The 22,618-nt window shown below is 38.6% G+C and overlaps 2 protein-coding genes across 9 annotated transcripts in view; one reads left to right on the top strand and one right to left on the bottom strand.

The window, feature by feature from the left end:
- Window positions 1-115: 115 nt before the first annotated feature.
- Window positions 116-12,663, top strand: LOC109082352 (ras-related protein Rab-14-like). The gene is made up of 8 exons (XM_042724833.1): window positions 116-264; window positions 958-1,016; window positions 1,201-1,254; window positions 4,926-5,103; window positions 5,229-5,295; window positions 5,460-5,547; window positions 11,193-11,223; window positions 11,331-12,663. Exons 2-8 carry the CDS (start codon window positions 965-967, stop codon window positions 11,506-11,508), a joined length of 648 nt encoding a protein of 215 aa, XP_042580767.1. The 5' UTR covers window positions 116-264; window positions 958-964; the 3' UTR covers window positions 11,509-12,663.
- A 558-nt stretch (window positions 12,664-13,221) lies between these two features.
- Window positions 13,222-22,618, bottom strand: part of LOC109082347 (centriolin-like) — a 30,506-nt gene continuing 21,109 nt past the window's right edge. For 6 of the 8 annotated variants that reach the window (XM_042724816.1, XM_042724817.1, XM_042724818.1 and 3 more), the window contains 12 exons: window positions 21,597-21,761; window positions 21,357-21,516; window positions 20,590-20,705; window positions 20,291-20,499; window positions 19,404-19,561; window positions 19,255-19,319; window positions 18,984-19,172; window positions 16,883-17,060; window positions 16,630-16,781; window positions 15,139-15,342; window positions 14,134-14,196; window positions 13,222-14,028 (listed from right to left, as the gene is read on the bottom strand). In XM_042724816.1, coding sequence (XP_042580750.1) covers window positions 13,801-14,028; window positions 14,134-14,196; window positions 15,139-15,342; window positions 16,630-16,781; window positions 16,883-17,060; window positions 18,984-19,172; window positions 19,255-19,319; window positions 19,404-19,561; window positions 20,291-20,499; window positions 20,590-20,705; window positions 21,357-21,516; window positions 21,597-21,761 — 1,887 coding nt within the window. In that variant the 3' untranslated portion in view covers window positions 13,222-13,800. Of the gene's footprint in view, window positions 14,029-14,133; window positions 14,197-15,138; window positions 15,343-16,605; window positions 16,782-16,882; window positions 17,061-18,983; window positions 19,173-19,254; window positions 19,320-19,403; window positions 19,562-20,290; window positions 20,500-20,589; window positions 20,706-21,356; window positions 21,517-21,596; window positions 21,762-22,618 lie in introns of those variants that run through there. The other 2 variants (XR_006154891.1, XM_042724820.1) reach the window with 2 other exon arrangements.

Genomic DNA, 22,618 nt, shown 5'->3' with positions numbered 1-22,618 from the left:
AGAAAAGCTTCTCCCCTCTGAACCAATTTTATTCTGGTTTCGCTGTTGAACAGTCTTCTTTGAAAGAAGCAGTGGATTTATTTACCATCTGACCTCATGTTGTGTAGTTGGCGTGTATGGTGCAGTGTGCTGTGTCTCCAGTGGGGGTCGCTGCTCTTGCTGTTTTCATCGCAGCAGCACTTTTAGAGGAAGAAAGCGGCCAGACGGCTCACACACGCCGAGACCAACCCAAACCTCCTAAAACCACTTGAATTTATATTTTAGGTAAAGGATACACACACACGACAAGATACATTTCACAATACTGCATTTCAAAATCGTTGGATACTATTGACTGACACTGTTTTTAACGCTTCACGGGTCTAATTTTGGGAGTAGCTGTTAGCTTTAGCATTTCTGGGTTTGGTTCAGCGCGAGGTCAGCTAATGCTAACTAGTCCTTTAATGCCGAACATTAACACATTTACCGTCTGAAATGCGACACGGAAACGCAAGTGCCGCTGGCTTGCGCGTTAAAATAATACTTTGGAGTGATTTTATTAGGCGTGGTCTAGCACATAGCTGCGAAACCTTTGACAGGGTTGTGTGAGTAGCCGATTAGTCAGTCATGGCGCTGGCTGAGTGTAGCGCTGCAGTCAGTGTTTATGCTCCTTTAACTCAGTGTCACGTTACTCCGTGCCTGTAAACATTACTGTCGTGTTTGCTTGTCATTTCTACATTGATATTATCCTGAATTTGTCCTGAACGCTCACCACCGAGGCTAGGCAAACTTGTGGAGGAAAAGGGAAATGTGTCTTTATAGACAATAGTAGGACTAACATCACACAGTCAGCTGAGCGCTGCTGTATTGCTGTCAGTGTGCTTTCTTTTTGTTGCCGTGAATGCTCTACATTTGGTTTGTTTCTGCTGTTTATGGTTAATGTGTCATTTTAAGCTTTGAATCATTTTTCTTTTCCAGAGCAAAAATGACGACTGCACCATATAATTATTCCTATATTTTCAAATATATCATAATTGGTAAGTGAGCAGTCTGTTTTCCACTACGTGTGAACTGTTTTAGAAAACACATAATGTGTTATATAAACGGTGTATAATATTTACTGAGTTTGATTTTTGGGTGTTGTGTCTTTGTGACAAATCAGAAGTCTCTTTGTTGTATTTTGTCATGTTGAATATATATGAATATTTGTTGTCTTTATAGGTGACATGGGGGTTGGAAAGTCATGTTTACTCCACCAGTTCACAGAAAAGAAATGTAAGTGCTAAGAATGGTATGAATTGCACTAAAACAAGGGAACAGTGCTTTTTGAGATACAGGCTAATACCACATGCTAGTTTGATCACAATACTGGAATTAATTATTTTGATACAATACCTTGAAAAACCATTCCAATACCATTTTGGTGGCACAGGGGAAAGTTGCCACAAAAGTAAGGGGCAGGGCATACAATTTGAGCATTTTGTTCATAATCATAAAGTAGTACATTCTTTTTAACTTATTTTCTTATGAACTGTTGCCGGAGATTACAGTGGGGAAAATATTTATTTGCAGTTGGGACCACAGTCACCAAACAAAACATTGGTAACACACTACGCCGCAATGAACTGAAATCCTGCAGCACCCACAAGGTCCCCTGCTTAAGAAGGTACATGTACAGGCCTGTTTAAAGTTTGCCAAAGAACATATAAATGATTCAATGAAGGCTTGGGAGAAAGTGCTGAGGTCAGATGAGACCAAAATTGAGCTCTTTGGCATTAACTCGACTCGCCATGTTTGGAGGGAGAGAAATGTCAAGCACAGAGGTGGAAACATTATGCTTTGCGGCTGTTTTTCTGCTAAGGATACAGGACAACTTCACCGCACTGAGGGGCAAATGGACGGGTCATGTACTGTAAAATTTTGGACGAGAACCTCCTTCCTTCAGCCAGAACACTGAAGATGGGTCAAGATGGGATGAAACACACCGCCAAGGCAATAAAGGAGTGGCTCAAGAAGAAGCACATTAAGGTCATGGAGGGGCCTAGCCAGTCTCCAGACCTCAATCCTGTAGAAAATCTGTGGAGGGAGCTGGAACTTAGAGTTGCCAAAACGACAGCCAAGAAACCTTAAGGATTTAGAGAGGATCTGTAAAGAGGAGTGGATCAAAATCCCTCCTGAGATGTGTGCAAACCTGGTGACCAACTACAAGAAACATCTTACCTCTGTGCTTGCCAACAAGGGTTTCTGAATCTGCACCAAGTACTAAGTCATGTTTTGCTTGGGGATCAAATAGTTATTTCACTCACTGAAATGCGAGTCAATTTCTAACCTTTATATAAAGTGTGTGTTTCTGATTTTTTTTTTTTTGTTGATGTTCTGTCTCTAAACGTTAAGATAAACCTACCATAAAAATTACAGACCCTTCATTTCTTTGTAAGTCAAGTCAAGTCATCTTTATTTATTTAGCGCTTTAAACAAAAAAGATTGCGTCAAAGCAACTGAACAACAATAATTAGGAAAACAGTGTCAATAATGCAAAATGACAGTTAAAGGCAGTTCATCATTGAATTCGGTGATGTCATCATGCAGCTCAGTTCAGTTTAAATAGTATCTGTGCAATAATTTGCAATCAAGTCAACGATATCGCTGTAAATGAAGTGAAGTAGGTGGGCAAACTTACAAATTAACCAAGGGATCAAATAAATATTTTCCCCACTGTATATACAGATATACAGGTCCTTCTCAAAAAATTAGCATATTGTGAAAAGGTTCATTATTTTCTATAATGTAATGATAAAAATTAAACTTTCATATATTTTAGATTCATTGCACACCAACTGAAATATTTCAGGTCTTTTATTGTTTTAATACTGATGATTTTGGCATACAGCTCATGAAAACCCAAAATTCCTATCTCAAAAAATTAGCATATTTCATCCGACCAATAAAAGAAAAGTGTTTTTAATACAAAAAAAGTCAACCTTCAAATAATTATGTTCAGTTATGCACTCAATACTTGGTCGGGAATCCTTTTGCAGAAATGACTGCTTCAATGCGGCGTGGCATGGAGGCAATCAGCCTCTGGCACTGCTGAGCTGTTATGGAGGCCCAGGATGCTTCGATAGCGGCCTTAAGCTCATCCAGAGTGTTGGGTCTTGCGTCTCTCAACTTTCTCTTCACAATATCCCACAGATTCTCTATGGGGTTCAGGTCAGGAGAGTTGGCAGGCCTATTGAGCACAGTAATACCATGGTCAGTAAACCATTTACCAGTGGTTTTGGCACTGTGAGCAGGTGCCAGGTCGTGCTGAAAAACGAAATCTTCATCTCCATAAAGCTTTTCAGCAGATGGAAGCATGAAGTGCTCCAAAATCTCCTGATAGCTAGCTGCATTGACCCTGCCCTTGATAAAACACAGTGGACCAACACCAGCAGCTGACATGGCACCCCAGACCATCACTGACTGTGGGTACTTGACACTGGACTTCAGGCATTTTGGCATTTCCTTCTCCCCAGTCTTCCTCCAGACTCTGGCACCTTGATTTCCAAATGACATGCAAAATTTGCTTTCATCCGAAAAAAGTACTTTGGACCACTGAGCAACGGTCCAGTGCTGCTTCTCTGTAGCCCAGGTCAGGCGCTTCTGCGGCTGTTTCTGGTTCAAAAGCACACGCCTGTGCACGGTGGCTCTGGATGTTTCTACTCCAGACTCAGTCCACTGCTTCCGCAGGTCCCCCAAGGTCTGGAATCGGTCCTTCTCCACAATCTTCCTCAGGGTCCGGTCACCTCTTCTCGTTGTGCAGCGTTTTTTGCCACACTTTTTCCTTCACACAGACTTCCCACTGAGGTGCCTTGATACAGCACTCTGGGAACAGCCTATTCGTTCAGAAATTTCTTTCTGTGTCTTACCCTCTCTCGCTTGAGGGTGTCAATGATGGCCTTCTGGACAGCAGTCAGGTCGGCAGTCTTACCCATGATTGCGGTTTTGAGTAATGAACCAGGCTGGGAGTTTTTTAAAAGCCTCAGGAATCTTTTGCAGGTGTTTAAAGTTAATTAGTTGATTCAGATGATTAGGTTAATAGCTCGTTTAGAGAACCTTTTCATGATATGCTAATTTTTTGAGATAGGAATTTTGGGTTTTCATGAGCTGTATGCCAAAATCATCAGTATTAAAACAATAAAAGACCTGAAATATTTCAGTTGGTGTGCAATGAATCTAAAATATATGAAAGTTTAATTTTTATCATTACATTATGGAAAATAATGAACTTTTTCACAATATGCTAATTTTTTGAGAAGGACCTGTATATAATAGCTATTAATGTCACTAAAAATATATCAATAGTTTATTAGTATTATTATTTTAAGACAGAAATATATCACTATTGCAATAGACAATAGAACTGCACTGTAAAATAAAAAAAATGAATTTTACAATAATTATGGTTATTTTACTTTACACTGCTGTAGTAAAAATATAATGACTTTCGTTAATTTTGATTAAAGAATTAAAGCCTCAGGCTTTTATTTTGGTGGGAAACTGCAGGGAAATGTTTACAGAGAAACTGACAACAGAAAATTGTCAAATAATTACAAATGGCAAATCTTGTTAAAAGCTGTCATGATCTGTCCACAAAAATGGACATTATGGAATGTGAAAAGGCATAACTGGTGTATGTTGCGTTTTCAAATGCACGTTAAACTCACAGCACATACAGAGATGAAGTTTGCAGCATTTACTGTGAATCAAGTTGCTCTGAAATGACCAGATCATTAGCTAGTGAGGAAAAAGAATATCTGTGTATCAAAAAAAACTTTACAACACTACCATATATAAAATAAACCTAGTCTTTTTTTTTAGATCGATTATTGATAAAAAATACCTTTTGTCATTTTAAATGAAAAGTCTTTATTAAGTCTAACATGCATAACTTTGTCTCGTTGTAGTTATGGCTGACTGTCCTCATACAATTGGCGTTGAGTTTGGAACACGGATAATTGAAGTGAGTGGGCAGAAGGTGAAGCTTCAGATTTGGGACACTGCAGGGCAGGAGAGATTCCGTGCCGTCACACGCAGCTACTACAGAGGAGCCGCCGGGGCCCTCATGGTGTATGACATCACCAGGTAGATCAATATTCTGTTCAGATCACGTTGAGGTTAAATGTTTGCTATTACCTTTTGATTTGTGCCTGTTATTATATTACTTTTTAAAAGTCGCAAGGAACATATGCAGTTCATGTTATTGACAGGCGAAGCACATACAACCACCTCAGCAGCTGGTTGACTGATGCTAGGAATCTCACCAACCCCAATACTGTAAGTCCATTAGCTTCAACAACAGTCCAAACTTTGTAAATGATGCCTTTAACATTTCCATTCTGGTAAATGGTGTTGGAGCTTCATACGTATTTTAACTGCAGATGTGGTTTGCACAGAGATCAAACTTGAGCCTGTGTAAGGCAATCTGAATCTTTCCTCAGGTGATCATTCTTATTGGTAACAAAGCAGATCTAGAAGCCCAGCGTGATGTCACATATGAAGAGGCCAAGCAGTTTGCTGAAGAAAATGGTAAGTTGGTTGGTTTAAAAAGAAGTTCAAATTATTTGAATGGTTAATATTTTATATTGTGGTTTCTGTTAAAGTAGTAGTTCACCCAGAAAAGAAAATTTGCTAACATTTATTCATCCTCAGGCCATCCAAGATGTAGATGAGTTTTTTTCTTCACTGAAGCAGATCTGGAGAAATGTAGCTTTACATCACTTGCTCACCAGTGGATACTCTGCAGTGAATGGGTGCCATCAGAATGAGTCCAAACAGCTGATAAAGACATCACAATAATCCTCAAGTAATCACCACTACTCCAGTGTATCAATTATTGTCCTGTGATGCAGTAAGCTACGCGTTCAGAAGAAACAAATCCATCATTAAGGCATTTTAACTTTAAAATGTCACATCTGCCCATAATACTAGTCCATAACCATACCCTGTTGTCCTCACATCAAAATCCAATTCAGATTTTTAACTGTTTTCGCTTGTAAACAGTGATTGATCAATGCCTAGATCTCCCCTGATTCAGACGTGAGTCACCTTTTACTGGAGAAAGCAATATAATAGAGGACTTGTATTTTAGCAGAAGGCAATGTTTCTTAGTTGCTCTATTACAAACACTCAGTTTGATGGAGTCGTGAGGATTGTTGTGATGTTTTATCAGCTGTTTGGACTTTCATTTCGACGGCACCCATTCAGTTCAGGGGATTCATTGGTGAGCAAGTGATATAATGCTATCTGAGGGGATTCATTGGTGTACGCATTTTTTCGTACTCGGCACGCATTTTGACCATAAGTACGCTTGTACGATTCGCTGCTCTCTAGGTACGCATTTTGTTGCTTCTCGCATTTCGCCGATTTCAGTTTCTATGCAATCTATGACGCTGATTTCTGCCGCTGAGCCACAGCGTGTAAGTGGAGTGAAAGCTTTCGGCCAATCAGAGCGCTGCATGTTAACCCCGCCGCCCACCTGCCCCTCCTATCCACTTCTTCGCGCTCAATTCAATTCAGTCACAGTGCCTCTCAAGCAAGCCAGACTGGCCGGATAAGATACTAGGCTTTCATGCCATGGCTGAACCGCCACAAAAAAAGGTTCGGAAAACACAAAGATTTTTAGACCGCTATCGTGAGAGATGGCCTTGCCTCCAGATGTCCAGGCTACCTCATCATGCGTTCTGCATCGTCTGCAAGACGGACGTCGACATCAGTCACCAAGGGGCAACAGGTAACGAGCACAGTCTCACACACAAATACTCCCCATCCCCAGAAACATAATTATATTAAAAATAAAAGGATGATGAGAAAAAAACGTTCATGGTGTCAATATGCTAGTTTATCAAACCGGCCATCCTTCCCATTAGTTGGGGATATTAGTTGGCAGTTAGAAAAGTGGTGGAATGGTTAGAAATCTAGAAGGTTTTAGACAGGCCAGGTGCTGATTAACGTAAGATAAAGGTAACAGTTAGGCTATTTTTAGCCTAATTGAATTTATGAACATTAAAAAATGACCTTGACATCATAAACAGGCAGTCCAGCTGTGACGAGCTCAGTTCAGTTCACGCGTTCATGTAGGCTAACATGTAAGGGTGGCGCTGCCAAATAACGCACCTAAAAGCTGTCACAAAGAACCGGCAAAAGTAATGATTATGAATAATGTCAAATATAGAAAGTAGAGTTTTAATTGTTTATTGATAAACAAGTGTTTTCTGTATCAATGTCGTGTCGACTGCAAAGATAAAGTTGACGATGCTGTCTCGCGATCTTCGCAGTAGTGAACGCGCCAGAGAAATGCACATTTCATACGGATTAACGTTACATAAGCAGAGAGCAGTCTGTTTTCTTTCGTTTTGAATTGTTCTGTTTAAAAATAGACAGGTCTGTGAGTCAAGTAGGCGCTGAGTTTCGGTTAATTTATGAGGTGAGCTCCAGTTCAGGCGCTGGCGCGTCCGTGTCGTAATTATCTCTTGTCTTCTGTATTTACTTCTTATTTAATTAAATCCAGGCAATTGCTTGATGAAACATTGATTAAAATTAAGATACAATTTATACAAAACGAAATTCACTTTAAAAGAAAGGCTTTGTGCTTTCTTTTTGAGGTCTCTGTGAAAGTTGTAAAGCAACTTTTAGTGCCGCTTTCAGAGCGCTCACGTCCTAACTGAGAACTGTCACCTCCGTAACATTGTTTTTTCCTCATAAATGCGAACACGAAAAATAAAATAAAATGAATATTTTATGTTCTGTGAGAGAACCAGCCCTTCTTCCTCCAGTGGGTAGGATTACTTCTGGTTTGCGCAGTGTAATTCAGAAGGCTAAGTGTAACCTGGTCTTACTCTCATCTTTAACACATTACTACTTAGGCCTATTTATTAGCTCACTCCGCCTCCTATTGGTTAGACTAACAAAAATATGGGCACAAAATATTGGACGCGATATAAGACAACATTTGTGTATTTTCAATACATGTACAGCCATTCATCCACTCCATTACCACTACACAGTAATAATAATTTATTGTAATCTAGAAGGTACCAGTGATGAGCCAAACAATGTATTTAATGTAAATTACATGTATCCTTTGAATGAATTTTGAATGTTGATGTGTGTGTGTGTAACGCAATTCATAATATTGTAACAACATGCAGGAATATAATCCCCCGCCCCTCTCCACCTACATTTTCAGATTGCAGACGCCATGTGGAAGGGAACAAAGCACAAGAGAAACTGGAAAGTGCCATTGCCTCAGTCCCTAAGATCACCACAAAGTTTTTTGGAGATCAAGATCTACGGACCATCAGGGCAGAAAACACTTTTTTTCGAACTTTATTGCTGAGCACAATGTGCCAGTGTCTATAGCTGACCATGCTGGACCATTATTTAAGAAGATGTTTCCAGATAGTCAAATTGCCCAGCAGTACGGCTGTGCCCGAACCAAGACAGCAGCTATATTAAACACACTTTCCTCAAATGATAAACAGGTCATCAGTGACCTTATGTGCCGTTCCCCATTCAGCATTGCAAACCGATGGTAGCACAGACATGGATGATGTCAAGCTTTATCCTTTGGTTGTCCGTGTCTATGATCCCCAGTGTTGGAAAAATAGTTGTAGTACTCCTGACAAAATTGTTGAGTGTAGAGAGTCTACTGGCGAAGGGATATACAATCTCATTGACCAGGAACTAAACAAAAGGAAAATACCATGGGGCAATTGTGTAAGCTTTTCTGCTGACAACGCCTCTGTCATGCAGGGGTTAAGAAAAGGTGTCGCAGCATTCATTAAGTCACAGAATCCCCCACATTTACATGGTCGGCTGTGTATGCCACCTAATGCATTTAGCTGCGGAAAAGGCTTCAAGAAGTCTATGTATTGACATTGAAGACATGCTCATCTTGATCTACTACTACCTTGACAAGAGTAGCAAGAGGAAAGCTTTGCTGCCGTGACCTACAAATGCTGTGCGACACTGATGTGAGGAAGATTTTGAAATTATGCTCGACCAGATGGCTGGCTCTTGGCAAATGTGTCAATCGACTCCTCCAGCAGTGGGAACCTCTGACTCTGTTTTTTGCTGAAGAGGCAGCAGGGAAGAAGGCAGCTAAACCTCTCACATCCTCAGCTCATCCCTCTCTGAAGAGCCCAGCTGCCCCTAAGCCCTCAACTCTCACACCTACCTCGGGTAAGCTTGCTGTCTCAAAGACTTTGTCCTCCAGCTTTTTGAAGACCAAAGTCCACCAGAGAAAGTCCAAGACCGGACCAAGCTCCACACACCAACAGACAGGGCCTACACCAAAACGGCAGCAGACAGGACTTACAACCAAACAGCTGCCGGCAGGACCAAGCACTCCACGGCTGCAGACAGGACCTACAACCAAACAGCTGCCGGCAGGACCAAGCACTCCACGGCTGCAGACAGGACCTACAACCAAACAGCTGCCGGCAGGACCAAGCACTCCACAGCAGTCAGCTCAACCACCTAAGGGGTTTTGACTTAAACCAATTTGTTTTTAAACAAAAAGAAATGGGCAAAAAACAGAGGGATCTGTCCAAAAAGAAAACAGAAAAGGAAAAGAAGATAGAAAAAACAACAGAGGGTCACAAAACCACAGAGGTTGTATGCTTTCTTGATTGACCCACAGTCCAAGCTGAATGCTCTTTTTTTCCACAGAAGCTATACCTTTATTTGAAACCGCAAATCAGAAACTGCAGAAAGAAGAGCCATGTGTGCCCATATTGATGCAGATATTGGAGCTACAGTTGCAAAAAATGCTTTTGGCCTTCTGCAAACCTGAGTGTGTTGTGGAAATGATGGAAGAAGTAAAGAGAGGATGCCAACCCACTCTGTACAAATCCAGTGAACACCAGCTGCCTGATGATGAGCTGTCAATTGGACATGACACAAAGACATTTATCAAAAGTGAAGCTAACTTACCTCTTGCAGCTTTCTTCAGGGATATAAGGAAATATTTTACTGCAGCTGTTGAGTACATGCTCTATAAATTCCCCCTATGGCGACGAATTGCTGCGTCATGCTGCCGTAGCTGATATAAGCAGACGGCAAACAGCCAAATTCTCCTCACTGACATACTTCATAGACAGGTTTCCCTGCTTCTTGGGAAATGGTGTTACAGTGGATGAAGTGGAGGAGGAGTTTCGGCTCTTTCAGTCCTCCACCTTGAATGATGGTTTTCTTACCAAACGGGCTGATGAAGCTTGGAGAGAATTAGGTGTGATGGAATCAGGAGGGAAGAAAACTTTTTGCAAACCTCTCCACAGTTATGCTTGGGGTGTGTGTGATTTTTCACAGCAATGCGGACTGTGAAAGGATTTTCAGCTTGGTCACTAAAAACAAAACACAATGTCGTGCTAGCCTGAGCACAGAGATGCTTAGTTCTCTGGTGACAAGAAAAGTCATGATTGCCTCCAAAGGCAGCATTTGTTACAAAGAGACTTTCACTGACGCACTACTTAAAAAAGCCAAATCTGCAACCTTTAACAAGTTAAACAATGCAAAAGTTTTTAAACACTATGCATGGAAAATTATAAAAAAAAAAATTGTTGTTTGTTTTTAGCAAACTGATTTTAATATTGATAACTGCTGGTTTTGCACATTTATTTAATGTTTTTATTTATTTATTTACAAAGAATTTCCTCAGTTTACTTTTATTTCTGACAAGATTTTCAGGTGGAAGAAGTTTCCATGGGCTATGCCTCCTGTACAAAATGTTCGGAGTGATTGCAGTAATTGTATAACATTTATGGTCTACTTGTATATGTTATGGAGTAACTAATAAAATCTTAATTGGTGAAAGGATATTATGTGTATAATATGTATTATAGTGTTAGGTATCTCATAGGTTTTCTCACAGGTGTGTGTGCAACGGTGGAGCATACATTGGCGGTGGGGCTGTCAGGTTTCTCGCGCGTGCGGGGGGGGGGAGGGTGGGGGTTGTAGTACTCATAAAATTTATTTAAGGTTGGCAGGTATGTATCTGGTTTAATGACGAAACAAACTTGTCTACATCTTGAGCAATTTTTGGGTTAACTGCTTCTTTTAACTGAACCACTTTTAGATTAAAATGGTAAAGCGGTTCATTGTTGAATTGACTAAGGCAAATAAGTTGTAGGACAGGCCACGCTCGCTTTCACATCTTTAATCTTTTTAAACAGGTTTGTTGTTCCTGGAGGCAAGCGCAAAAACGTAAGTGGCCATTAGACCGTCTGCTGGCACAGCATACGCTGTTTGTCTGTAAATGTACTTTTGTATTTCAGTCCTCTTTAGCATCTTTGCATATGTTCATCCAACAGAGGCGAGAATGTGGAGGATGCATTTCTTGAAGCCGCAAAGAAGATCTACCAGAACATTCAGGATGGCAGCCTGGACCTGAACGCGGCCGAGTCAGGGGTCCAGCATAAGCCTACCGCTCCGCAGGGTGGGCGGCTCAACAGCGACACACAGCCCCAGAAGGAGGGCTGCAGCTGTTAATGACCATGAAGACTTCACTCTCTCTCTTTCTCTATTCCTTCCTGTCCCACATCCCACCTCTGCCTCCCTCTGTATCTAAAAGCCCCTCCCCTTCCGGTATGATTGCTCATGGAGTCTGGGGCCAGATGGCTGTGCGTGATGATGGAGGTGTAACATAATTCATTCCCTCCATACTGCTCTCTTCTTCCCCTCCTCCCCTTCTCCTGTGTCTTCCCTCACTTGTTTTGCTTGTTTCTCATATGCACACATCCCAGTGCTCCCAGCAAGCACTCGAGGGAAGACGGCCCCTCCGCCGAACACTAATCCTGAAGAGAGAAGCTGATTGTCCATAAACTGAAGAAATGCTGGGTTTATCCTTTACAGACGTGATGTGCATAATATAAACTAAACATCTCATGTACAGGAGCTGTCTGAGTACTAGCGTAATGTAAATGAAATGGAAATATTGGCAAACATTATTTGTGTTGACATGATGTTGAGTGATCAGGAGGATATGCATCAACATTGTATTTAACATTGTTTTGTTAAAAAATCTGAAACTGAAATATTGTATTCTGTTTTAAATAAGAGGTTTTGCAGTTTCACATCGAATCACCAAATATTTATCCCTGTTTGTACCTATTCAGGAAATAATATACATGTACTACACAAGATTAGTATTGTTTTGAGAAGAATCTCAATGGAAGGTCCATTGTAAAAAACAAAAACAGTCAATTCAGACAGTTATTTTACTTTAGTAACTGTTATAGTAATATATTAAAGAGAACGGGACGCATTTAAGGTCCTGAAGAATGTTTTCGGCACTTTGCAGTTTCAATTTGGTTTTCCGAGGGCCTGGAGCTTGTTTTGTGTTAATGTGGTCTACAGTCTGTCATGCTACGAGGTTTCAGATCCCCTTTGATCTGTTCTTGAGCATCTGTAAATATTTCAACATCACAGTAGCTTAAGAAAAACAGATCGACAGGAGCATCATGTACCAAACGTTCAGGCCCTGCAGACCCTCATCATATCAAGATACTTATATTGTTTTTACATAATTTCATTTGCCTTATGATATCCTCGTATAGCTTTTATCGAAAGAATTCCAGTGATTCACTTGTAATAGAGATTTTGCCTTTTCAAAAGCATTCCATTAAATTGATTTCCAAACACTGATCATGTTTTTGAGCTGAGCTGAATTTCTTAAGCATGATGCATGAGACAACTGCTTTTTACAGACATCATGGTTTCCCCCAATTCTAACAGAGTAAATAATATCTTGAAATTATAACAAACAGGCCACCACAGCATGAGAAACATCAGTGAGGGGAAACTCGGCCCAGATCTGATTTGTACAACCAGCAGTTGTTTCTTTTTCCATTGATGCACATTTGCAACAAACAGCTAAAAAGGCAAAAACAAGCACTCCAAATATGATTTTCTATTAAATTTGTGTATTATGGTAGCTTTTAGATGTGTTGTTTTGTAAACTGAAAATCCTTTTTAAATTTGCTCCTAATGTCTTGCTTTTTTTCACATCTTAATGACATCTGCAAAAATTAATCTTCTGCTCAATTCTGTCTTCTGTAAGTGACTTTTGTTTGTAATTATGTTAATAAAAACAATACTGTAGACAGTTTTTGTCCACATATTGTACACTGTATATAAGCAATAATGCTGAGACCTCTTGAGAGGAGAAACTGGACAAGAAAATTAAAGAGACTACTAATTGTATTGCACACTTAATTTAAGTTGTATTTAATTCGAGACAAACTGTATACAAAGAAAAGTACTGTAATAAATACTCTGCATATCTTGGCTTTGAATACAAGGTCATTTTTGACAACAGTCATGTAAAAATGAACTCATTCATTCCAGTGCACATCCTCACATGATGAAACATGCCTGCATCTGTTTCACCTGTAAACACTCGCAAAACATTCACAAGACACTGTCTACTTTAACATGAGCAAAAGTTGAGAAGGCACATATCTGTGTTAAAAATTTCATAAAGCAACAAGAACAAATCAGAGGTAGAGATTAAACTTCCACCATCTTATTTTTTACCTCAAGTTTCAGTTTCCTTATTTGTATATGGAAAGTGCTGAGGCCAGCCTATTTTTTTGACTGAAACACATCCAGACTCCACTCTAACTGAAGCAGGAACAGAAGTGGGTTTAATCGAGCTGCTCCTCTGATAAGATCTGTGCTCCTCTTTAACCACCTGCTTTCATAATCTGACAGAAATAATAGAAGTTAGTTCCTCCTTTATATATGCTGCTTTGTTACGTTTCTGCAAATGCAAATATTTGCTCATGTCAATACAAAAGGGTCAGTGGAGCATTGTTTTTGATCAGTTACATTGGCATGTTTTAGCAGAACTTCCTGCTCATCTAAATAATAGGAGTCTTTGGAAGAGTTGCTGAGGAGCTGGTCCAGTTTGTCGACATGTCTGTGCAGACCCTGAATGCTGCCTTCAGTCTGCAGTCTGCGCTGACTCAGAGCTTCCTGTTGGAAGAACATGCGTCTGCGCAGCTGAACCTAGATACCATGGAGAGACACTCATATTTCAAATCTTCCTAGACAAAATCTAAATCAGTGTCTCAAAGTCTGTTACCTTATCAAATGATCAAGATTTGACTGTACCTTCAAGTGGTCCTCCTGCTGCCTCAGTCTCTCCCGCAGCGCTTCACCTCGCCACTGTTCATCCTGTTTGTAGCAAATGATCAACATTAGCACATCTCGACTCCTGATGCATTAATGATACATGGTTTGCAAATGTGCCAGGTTTGAAAATACACAAGCATAAATAAGATTAGAGAGCTGAAGAAAATGAGGCACATGGAAATAGTCATATGGGCTACTTTTTGGTGCATTTTTATTCTTTTTAGAGCTCTCTTGTGTAGCACAAATAGAATAATCAGACTTTTCAGTAATGTGAGTAAATGTTACTTTATAGCAGTGGTTGCCAAATTATTTTTGAGTCCAAGGCCACTGCAGTTCATAAATATGTTTCAAAACGTACTATAATCTATGACCAGGCCTTGTTTATGTAAATTGAAAATAATTATTTAATTTCAAATATGATAATTAATGATATACTCGATAAGGAATTAGGATAAGGGTTCAAAAACATATTTTTACTCAACTGTTACCTGCTACTATATTTTAACGCATGTGTATTTATTATAAGAAAACGGGCAATGGATTTTAAGATTTTATTAATTTACCTGACTTTTCCAGGTCTAGAAATCACACTTTTGAAATTAGGCTACCTCATACAATATATCAAGGTTTTGTAAAACAGTAGAATCGCTCATTCTGCAAAGAAAAATTAAATGAAACTGACGTCAGTGACAACCAAAATTTTTTGGTTACCATCATTCTTCAAAATACTCTTTTTTTAAATTTTGTGCAGATGAAAGTCACTGGTTTGAGGGTGGGTTTTCGGGCTCCATTCCTTTAATAAAGGTGAATTTGGATCAAAAATATTTAGATTTAGTTGTTTAGGTTAGCAGTTTTAACCTATTTCATTGTTTGATTTAATTTATTTTAAATAATTTTCATAATTGTCATCTTGAGGCCCCCAAGTGAGAACCACTGCTTTAGAGTAATCACACTTATTAAAGAGGTGCATAGGAAAAGGCTCACCTTAGTGTTGTATGCTGGGTTCCTCACAGATAGTGTAACACCAGTACGGTTCTCTTTCAGGCTGTCTGTGTCTGAGGAGGCACTAGAGGGCGACTCCAGCTCCCTCAGCCGATTGTCAAGCTCTGCTCTCAGCTGGGACCTCAGAGAGTGCACGCTGACCTCGATCTCATGTAGCTGAGTGCTGCCCTCTTCTTGGCTCTGCAGCTGAGAGAGGCACATGACAGTCATTCTTCTTCCTCGTATTCACTGATAACCACATGTGCTTCAGAAATGGTTCCAGCCCAAACAAGCAGAACAAATATGTTTATCTGCAACAAAACTATTACAGCAAACAGATGTGGTGTGTTACAGTGCTATTTATTTCCTGTTTGTACTTTGTCTCTGAGGCAGAGCAGCTCTTGGGAAATGGTTTTGAGCTGTTCCTGCAGCGTTCTGGCTTTTTTATGGTTTTTTTGAGCAGCTTTTTCCACAGTCAGCAGGTCCCTTTGGAGCTGTGCATGCTCTTGAAACAAGCTCAAGTTAGCCTGACGGCTATAAACTATAGCAAAGCACAGCCAGAGGCGACCAAAGATTTTGCATAAATAAAGGAAGTTTGAAATAAAGTCAGCACAGTATACCCAACCGTGAAGGTATCATTCACTTAGATACAATCTAATTCTGTCGGATCACTGCTTCATTTCTCCTAGTCTTTCAAATATTTAACCGTAAATTGGCCAAACAATCCAATACAGATAATATCAAAATTGTTGAGATTAGTGTTGTTATTAAGTAAAATTATACACGTAACATACATCAAATAAAGTATAAATATAAGATGAAAAAAATTCAACTTGAAAAAATTTGAAATGTTGCAGTGGCAACTAACTGAAATAAAACAAGTTTATGTTTAAGTACTTAAATTAAATGAAAATGAAAATGAAAAAATTAAATTAAAATTAACTAAAAGGGAAATAAAAATAAACAGAAAAAAAGAAATAAAGCAAAATAGAAATGAAATCTAAAATCTACATATAATTTAAAATGAAATATGATTATTCAGTTTTACAATTAAAACTAATGCAAATGACAAAAGCACATAACCAAATTACTAAAATATTTACACTGAAGTATAAAATTACATTAAAGTGATATTTAATTAAATTTTTAAAAAATTCATTAAATAAAAACTAAGTAGGAAAAAAAAACACATACCAAATTTAAATTGAGTTAAAAAGAAAACCTAATATATATATATATAAATAATATAATGGAATATAAGTAATACTAAAGTAACACTGAACTAAACTAAACAGCATGAAAATATATTAAAATATGTTTTTGTGCATATAATGAAAGAACAAGGGGTCTAAAACAACTTTAATTGACTTTTATTGTATGAACACAAAAAACATGCTACAAAGAACAAAGTCAGTTAAGATAAAGTGCCTATGCAGCAGCTCCATGGTCCGTTAAACTGGCAGTGTACTACTTAATGGTCAGTGTGCCAATCACCTTTTCCACTCCCTGCAGTTTTTGCCTGTTTGTGCGGCTGTGGTTCCTCTGGGCCTCCTGACATCCCTCAGCGCTGGTCCTGTCAGACAGCAGAGCCTCCTGCAGGCGATGGGTCTCCTCAACCGTATGCAGGAGTCTGGAGTCCTCCTGCACTGAACACATACTCACGCTTCAGTACGACAAAGGCAAGCCGATCTGCATTTATCAGGCTAAGTGTAAGGGAACACATGGTAATGTTGCTCATGCGACTCACCTAGTTTCTCCATCTGCTCTTGTTTGTGCTCCCTCTGCAGGACCATTTCTGCGGCTGCGACCTGCTCCATCTGGTGCAGCCTGAGGCCCAGAGCGCTTTCTACTGCCTGCAGCTTCTGCTGCTTCAGCCTGTGCTGCTGCTCCAGATCAGTGCTCTGCTGCTGCTGAACTCTCATCAGCTACACAAGGAACACAAATATGATGACTTCATCACTCTAGCACCCCCAGAAAATGACTCGAACTCGGGTCGCCCACATCATGTCTCAGACATAATGATTTTAAAAGACTTTTAAAGGTTACAGTTCACCCAAAAATGACTTATTTGAAATTGTTATCATTTACTCCGTTATGTCATTCTAAATCCATAAAGGGGCAGTCACATTTAGCATTGCTTGACAGTTTTTCATTAGCAAAATATAAAATACTGGGAATGTTTTGTGTGAGGATGAAATTTTGCAATGGGTTCAGACGTTCGTGTGAATTCGCAGTGCAGATTAACAGAAGCTGCTTGGTTTGAAAGTGAATCCTGTGTGGGCGGTGCTTGATACAACTACACTAACAACAGAAAAATTACTTCTTTTTGCCCACAACATTTTGCAGAAATTTTGCTAATGTGACCTTAAGACTTTTGTCCATATAAGGAACAAAGAGAAATATTTCTGTATCAGCCGCGCCACAAGGATGTGCTGTTTTCTTTCAAATCTAAGCTAAATACACGTAGAAACAGCACATCCTCGTGGCGCGGTTGATACCGAAGAGCATACGCAGCATACGGTGATATGGAGAAACACAGATGAGACTGTTGACAAAGGAATTGTTGAATAAATTTGTTATTTTTGTTTTCTTCGCTTACAAAAAGTATTCTCATCACTTCATAACGTTACGGTTGAACCACTGATGGCAGATGGAGTATTCTGACGGTCTTTCATACTTTTCCGGACCTTGACAGTGTTATTTACTTGGCTGTCTATGGGGCAGTCTTAAGCCTACCGGTTTTCATCCAAAATATCTTAAATTGTGTTCCAAAGACGAACAAAGCTTTTACGGGTTTGGAATAACATGGGGGTAAGTAATTAATGACAAAATTTTCATTTTGGGGTGGAGTATCCCTTTAAAGATTTTTGTCCGTCCTTTCAAAGTCCATTATGCCTTAACTTTGACTCTTTAAAAAGAGGTGAGAAAGAAAAATGCTTTGAAAAAACTCATGCCACAGTTTTCCAGTTCTTCAGAAATGGATCAAATGCATTTGTTACAAAGCGTAAGACAGTTGAACTGCAGCAAATTAATTTTTTTTTGCTGTACACCCTCAGAAGACCAACTACTGCCTTGATCAATATCATCAAAGGCCATCATTGTACATTTATAATAACAATATGTTTTTTTTCTTCATGTGGTTGGTAAAAATTCACAAATAAGGCCCATACACTGAGGATTAAAAAAGCTAATGCGATATAAAACCCACCGCTTTACTGAGGAACAGCAAACATTTAATAAATGTCTATTCTATATTATATATTTATTTATGTCACACTTTAGTTTAGCGACCAATTCTATTAACTATTAACTACTAATTTTGTCTCCTAATTTGCTGCATATTAATAGTTTGTAAGGTAGTTGTTAAGTTTATTTACTAGGTTAGAGAAAATGATGTAGAATATGGTCATGCAGAATAAGTGAATTATAAGTATTAATAAACAGCTAGTAATTTGCATTCTGATAAACAACTAGTTAATTTAAAGTGTTACCTGTATTTATTAGCTTTTTTTTATTACTTAATAGCAAATTTAATTTGATACTCTTTTCTATTGTTAATTTTTAGTGTTATATTTAAATAGACATATATATTTACTGTTATATTATGTAGATTTCTTTTTTATTGTCATTACTTGTTTTATGTATAATACTTTAGCAATAATGTATGTAAACAAAATCATTCCAATAAAGTACTTTAAAATGAAAATTGAGATTTTAAGAGAAATCCATAATGGACTTCTAATGAAGGGTGAGTAATTGGCTACTTGTGGGTGAACTATCCCTTTAAGATCATTCATCCTCCAGTTTCAAAGGTAAAGGATATAAAAAACACGACACTGTCACTTCACCTTTTCATGTTCTTGAAGCTGTGTCTGTTTCATGACTACTTCTCCCTTGAGCTCCTGCAGCTGTTGACCCAGTCTGTCCAGCTTCTGTTGTCTCCTCTTGATCTTCTCCTCTTTCTCCTGCAGTTCAGCCTTTTGCTCCTTCAGTTGCTTCACTAGCTCTTCCCGCTGCCTTCTCGCAGCCTTCACCTCCTAAACACAAACAAGAGAAACACTTTTCATGCCATGGGACAGTAAACCCCACTAGATATGCAGTGTTTTGCTGTAAACTCACCTCTCTGATCTCATCTAACTGAGTCTGAGATTCCACCAGCTGTTTCTTCAATCTGCTCAACTCCTCTGTGAGTAAAAACAAGCATTACAGTGTGTTGATTTAAGTAGACACATAAGAGCTGATATTAAATAAGGCTGTTGAGCGGATACCCTCATGCTGCTGCTGCAGGGCTGCTGTGTCCCTGCTGATCTCCTGATGCTTATTGTGTGCGTGTTTCTGGCTCTGTTTCAGTATGTCCAGCTCAGTCTGTAGTCTAAGCAGCTCTGTTTGTGCAGTCCTCGCCCTCGTCTCTGTTGCTTCCAAACTCCTGAAACCACAGCAATATAATCCATTTAAGCTACACCATGAACATGATTTGAATCAAATTTGGACACACAGTGCACCAGAAAGGCTGTCCCTTTTGCCCCTACAATGAAAACTGTCACATAAACTAGCTTGAATAAACCATTTAAATTCAAATAAATTAAACTACTTAATAATTAAGACTCAGGAATTCATTTTGCATGACCCACACAGTGTATTATGGGTATTCTCTAGCCATTTAGTGTACATTGGTCATACACTCAATGGCTACTTTGGTTTTGGACACCATCTGTATTTTTATGCATATTTATGAAAAACTTCAATTTTGTTTTCTTGATGCTTTATTGCCACATTTTTGCTCATCCAGGATGTTTCTCTCCCCTAAGCTGAAACATAATAATAATATGCAGGTAGGCATGGATGAATGATTTTTTTGGTAAATTAAACTTTTATTAATTTTGCTTAAGTTGAATAAAAACATAGTTATTGTTGATTCTGGCCAAGAACTGATCACTTAGACAAGAAGGTAAATTACTGATTGACACTTAAATCAACCAACCACAGTTACATTTTATTAATATTTCATATATACATATAGATAAATCTGAAATCATAACTGTCATAATAATAATAACAGAACCAACATTCAAATATTGACAGAGCAGTCTTATAATATGATTCAACATCTTGAAAGATTGTTCAGACTATGCCAAAGAAATTTTCTCTACATTACCTCTGAGCATGTGTCCGTCTGGCCTCCAGGTTTCTGCACTGTTCCTGCAGGCCGCTCCTCTCTTGGACTGCTGTGTCTGTTTGCTGTTGCAGGTCGAGGCTTTTCTGTTGCAGCTCGGCTCTCTCTTTCTCCAGCAGGTTCATCTGTCTCTCAGCCTCCCCACGCTGCTCCTGTAGCTCCTGCTGCACGCGCTGCAGTTCTACACGCACCTGAGCAGCAGGCACTCGAACGTTAACTTCACATCTTACTCCAGTCTCAGCACAGACAGTACAGGTGAAGGTAAAATGTTTAGAACCGACCTGTAGCAGAGTTTCCTGGCTCCTCTCTAGCTGGTCCAGTTTCTGGTTATGCTGAAGCTTCAAACCCTCTAGCTCCCCTGTCTCCAACTGGACCATTTCCAACACGTGCTTCAGCTCTAAACACACACAAATTCCACACACCTGAACATAAATTAGGAGAACCACAATCTTTCCAAAACTGATACTATTTGCAGATTTTTCCACTCTCTCAACTTACAAAAGTTAGTTTGCACAGCCTGTTCAAAAAAGTCATCTGTTTAACACTTTTTTTCCTGCAGTAGTTTTTCATTTTTACTTAGTCTGACAACATTTTCACTGGACCCACCACAAAAGATGATTTGTTTTATATTTACGATATATTTTAGATTAGCTACAAAAAGAAAAAGCTGTTTAAAAATAAAGTTAAAAATGACAGAAATGTACAGTTAAAATGCAACAATAAATTCTTAGACTTTAGCACATCTTACTGGTACTTTTAAAACTATAAACTGTTTTTTATATAAGCTCATTTCTGTTATCTAGTTAAGTCTGCTTGCATTGTGACCAATGTGAATATACCACAGACGTAATGGATGTACACAAACCTTTAGTAGCCCTCAGGGGAAAGTGACTATTCCCTCAACTGACCAGAAACCCTCTCATGAGGGCCACTGCTCATTTTTGAGCCCTGTAATGGAACCGCAACAGTAAAGAGGTTTCCAAACAGCCCTAGTTCCTTCTACCTTTCGTCTTCCACTCACACCATTGGCCACTCTGTTGTAACACACCTGCTTTATGTTTTTTGATGGCTGAATGGAGGTTCTGCAGGGTTTCCTCCTCCTTCTGCTGCTCTTTCTTACACTGTGCCAGTCTGTTTTTCTTCTCGGACAGCTGAGAGTCCAGCTCTCCCTTCTGCACGGCCAGAGACTGCACATCCACACGGAGCTCCTACACATATCCAGACTGTTCATCAAAAATACTTCCTAGACATTTAAACAATGCGCTAATATTTTGTGCATGTGAAAAACCTGAATGCGCTGGCATAAGAGTTTTGCATCCTCCTCCCCCTGTCTGAGCACATCCAACAGCCCCTGCCTGTGTTTCTCCACACTAACTCTCAATACTTCCTCCTCCCTTTTCCACTGCTCCAGCTTCCTGTCCAGCAAAGACAGCTCCTCCTGCTGCAACACCACCTGTACCCCACACAAGAAACCCCACAAAGTCTTTATAGCTACACACTATCTAGAAAGTTTGCAGTTGATTTTTTAAAAAAAAACTTTTTTTTAGGCTCACACTGGCTGCATTTATTTGATCACATAAAAAGCAATATGTGAAATAATGTGAAATAATTTTATTTCATATATATATATATATATATATATATATATATATGCTTCCATTTAATTCATAATTAATGCACACAAATACATACAGTACAGACCAAAAGTTTGGAAACATTACTATTTTTAATGTTTTTGAAAGAAGTTTCTTCTGCTCATCAAGCCTGCATTTATTTGAGCAAAAATACGGAAAAAATGTAATATTGTGAAATATTATTACAACTTAAAACAATAGTTTTCTATTTGAATATACTTTAAATTATCATTTATTTCTGTGATGCAAAGCTAATTTTTTAGGATCATGATCCTTTAGAAATCATTCTAATATGATGATTCATTATCAAAGTTGGAAACAGTTCTGCTGCTTAATATTTTTTCAGAACATGTGATACTTTTTTAGGATACTTTGATGAATAAAAAGTAATAAAAAAAAAAAAAAAAAAAAAGAAGCTATGTTTTTAAAATATAAATGTTTTGTAATAACAATATACACTACTGGTCAGTAATTTGGGGTCAGTAATTTTTTTTTCTTTCTTTTTTTTTTTTTAAATAAAATCAATACTTTTATTCAGCAAGGATGTGTTTAATTGATAAAAAGTGATAGTAAAGAAAATATATTATTAGAATATATATTATTATAATTTTTTATTTTATTTTGGAATAAATGCAGTTCTTTTTAACCTTTTATTCATCAAATATATTAGACAGCA

Source organism: Cyprinus carpio, chromosome B5 (genome assembly GCF_018340385.1).
Source record: "Cyprinus carpio isolate SPL01 chromosome B5, ASM1834038v1, whole genome shotgun sequence".
Taxonomy (NCBI): domain Eukaryota; kingdom Metazoa; phylum Chordata; class Actinopteri; order Cypriniformes; family Cyprinidae; genus Cyprinus; species Cyprinus carpio.
This window is presented reverse-complemented; position numbering and strand designations above follow the sequence as displayed.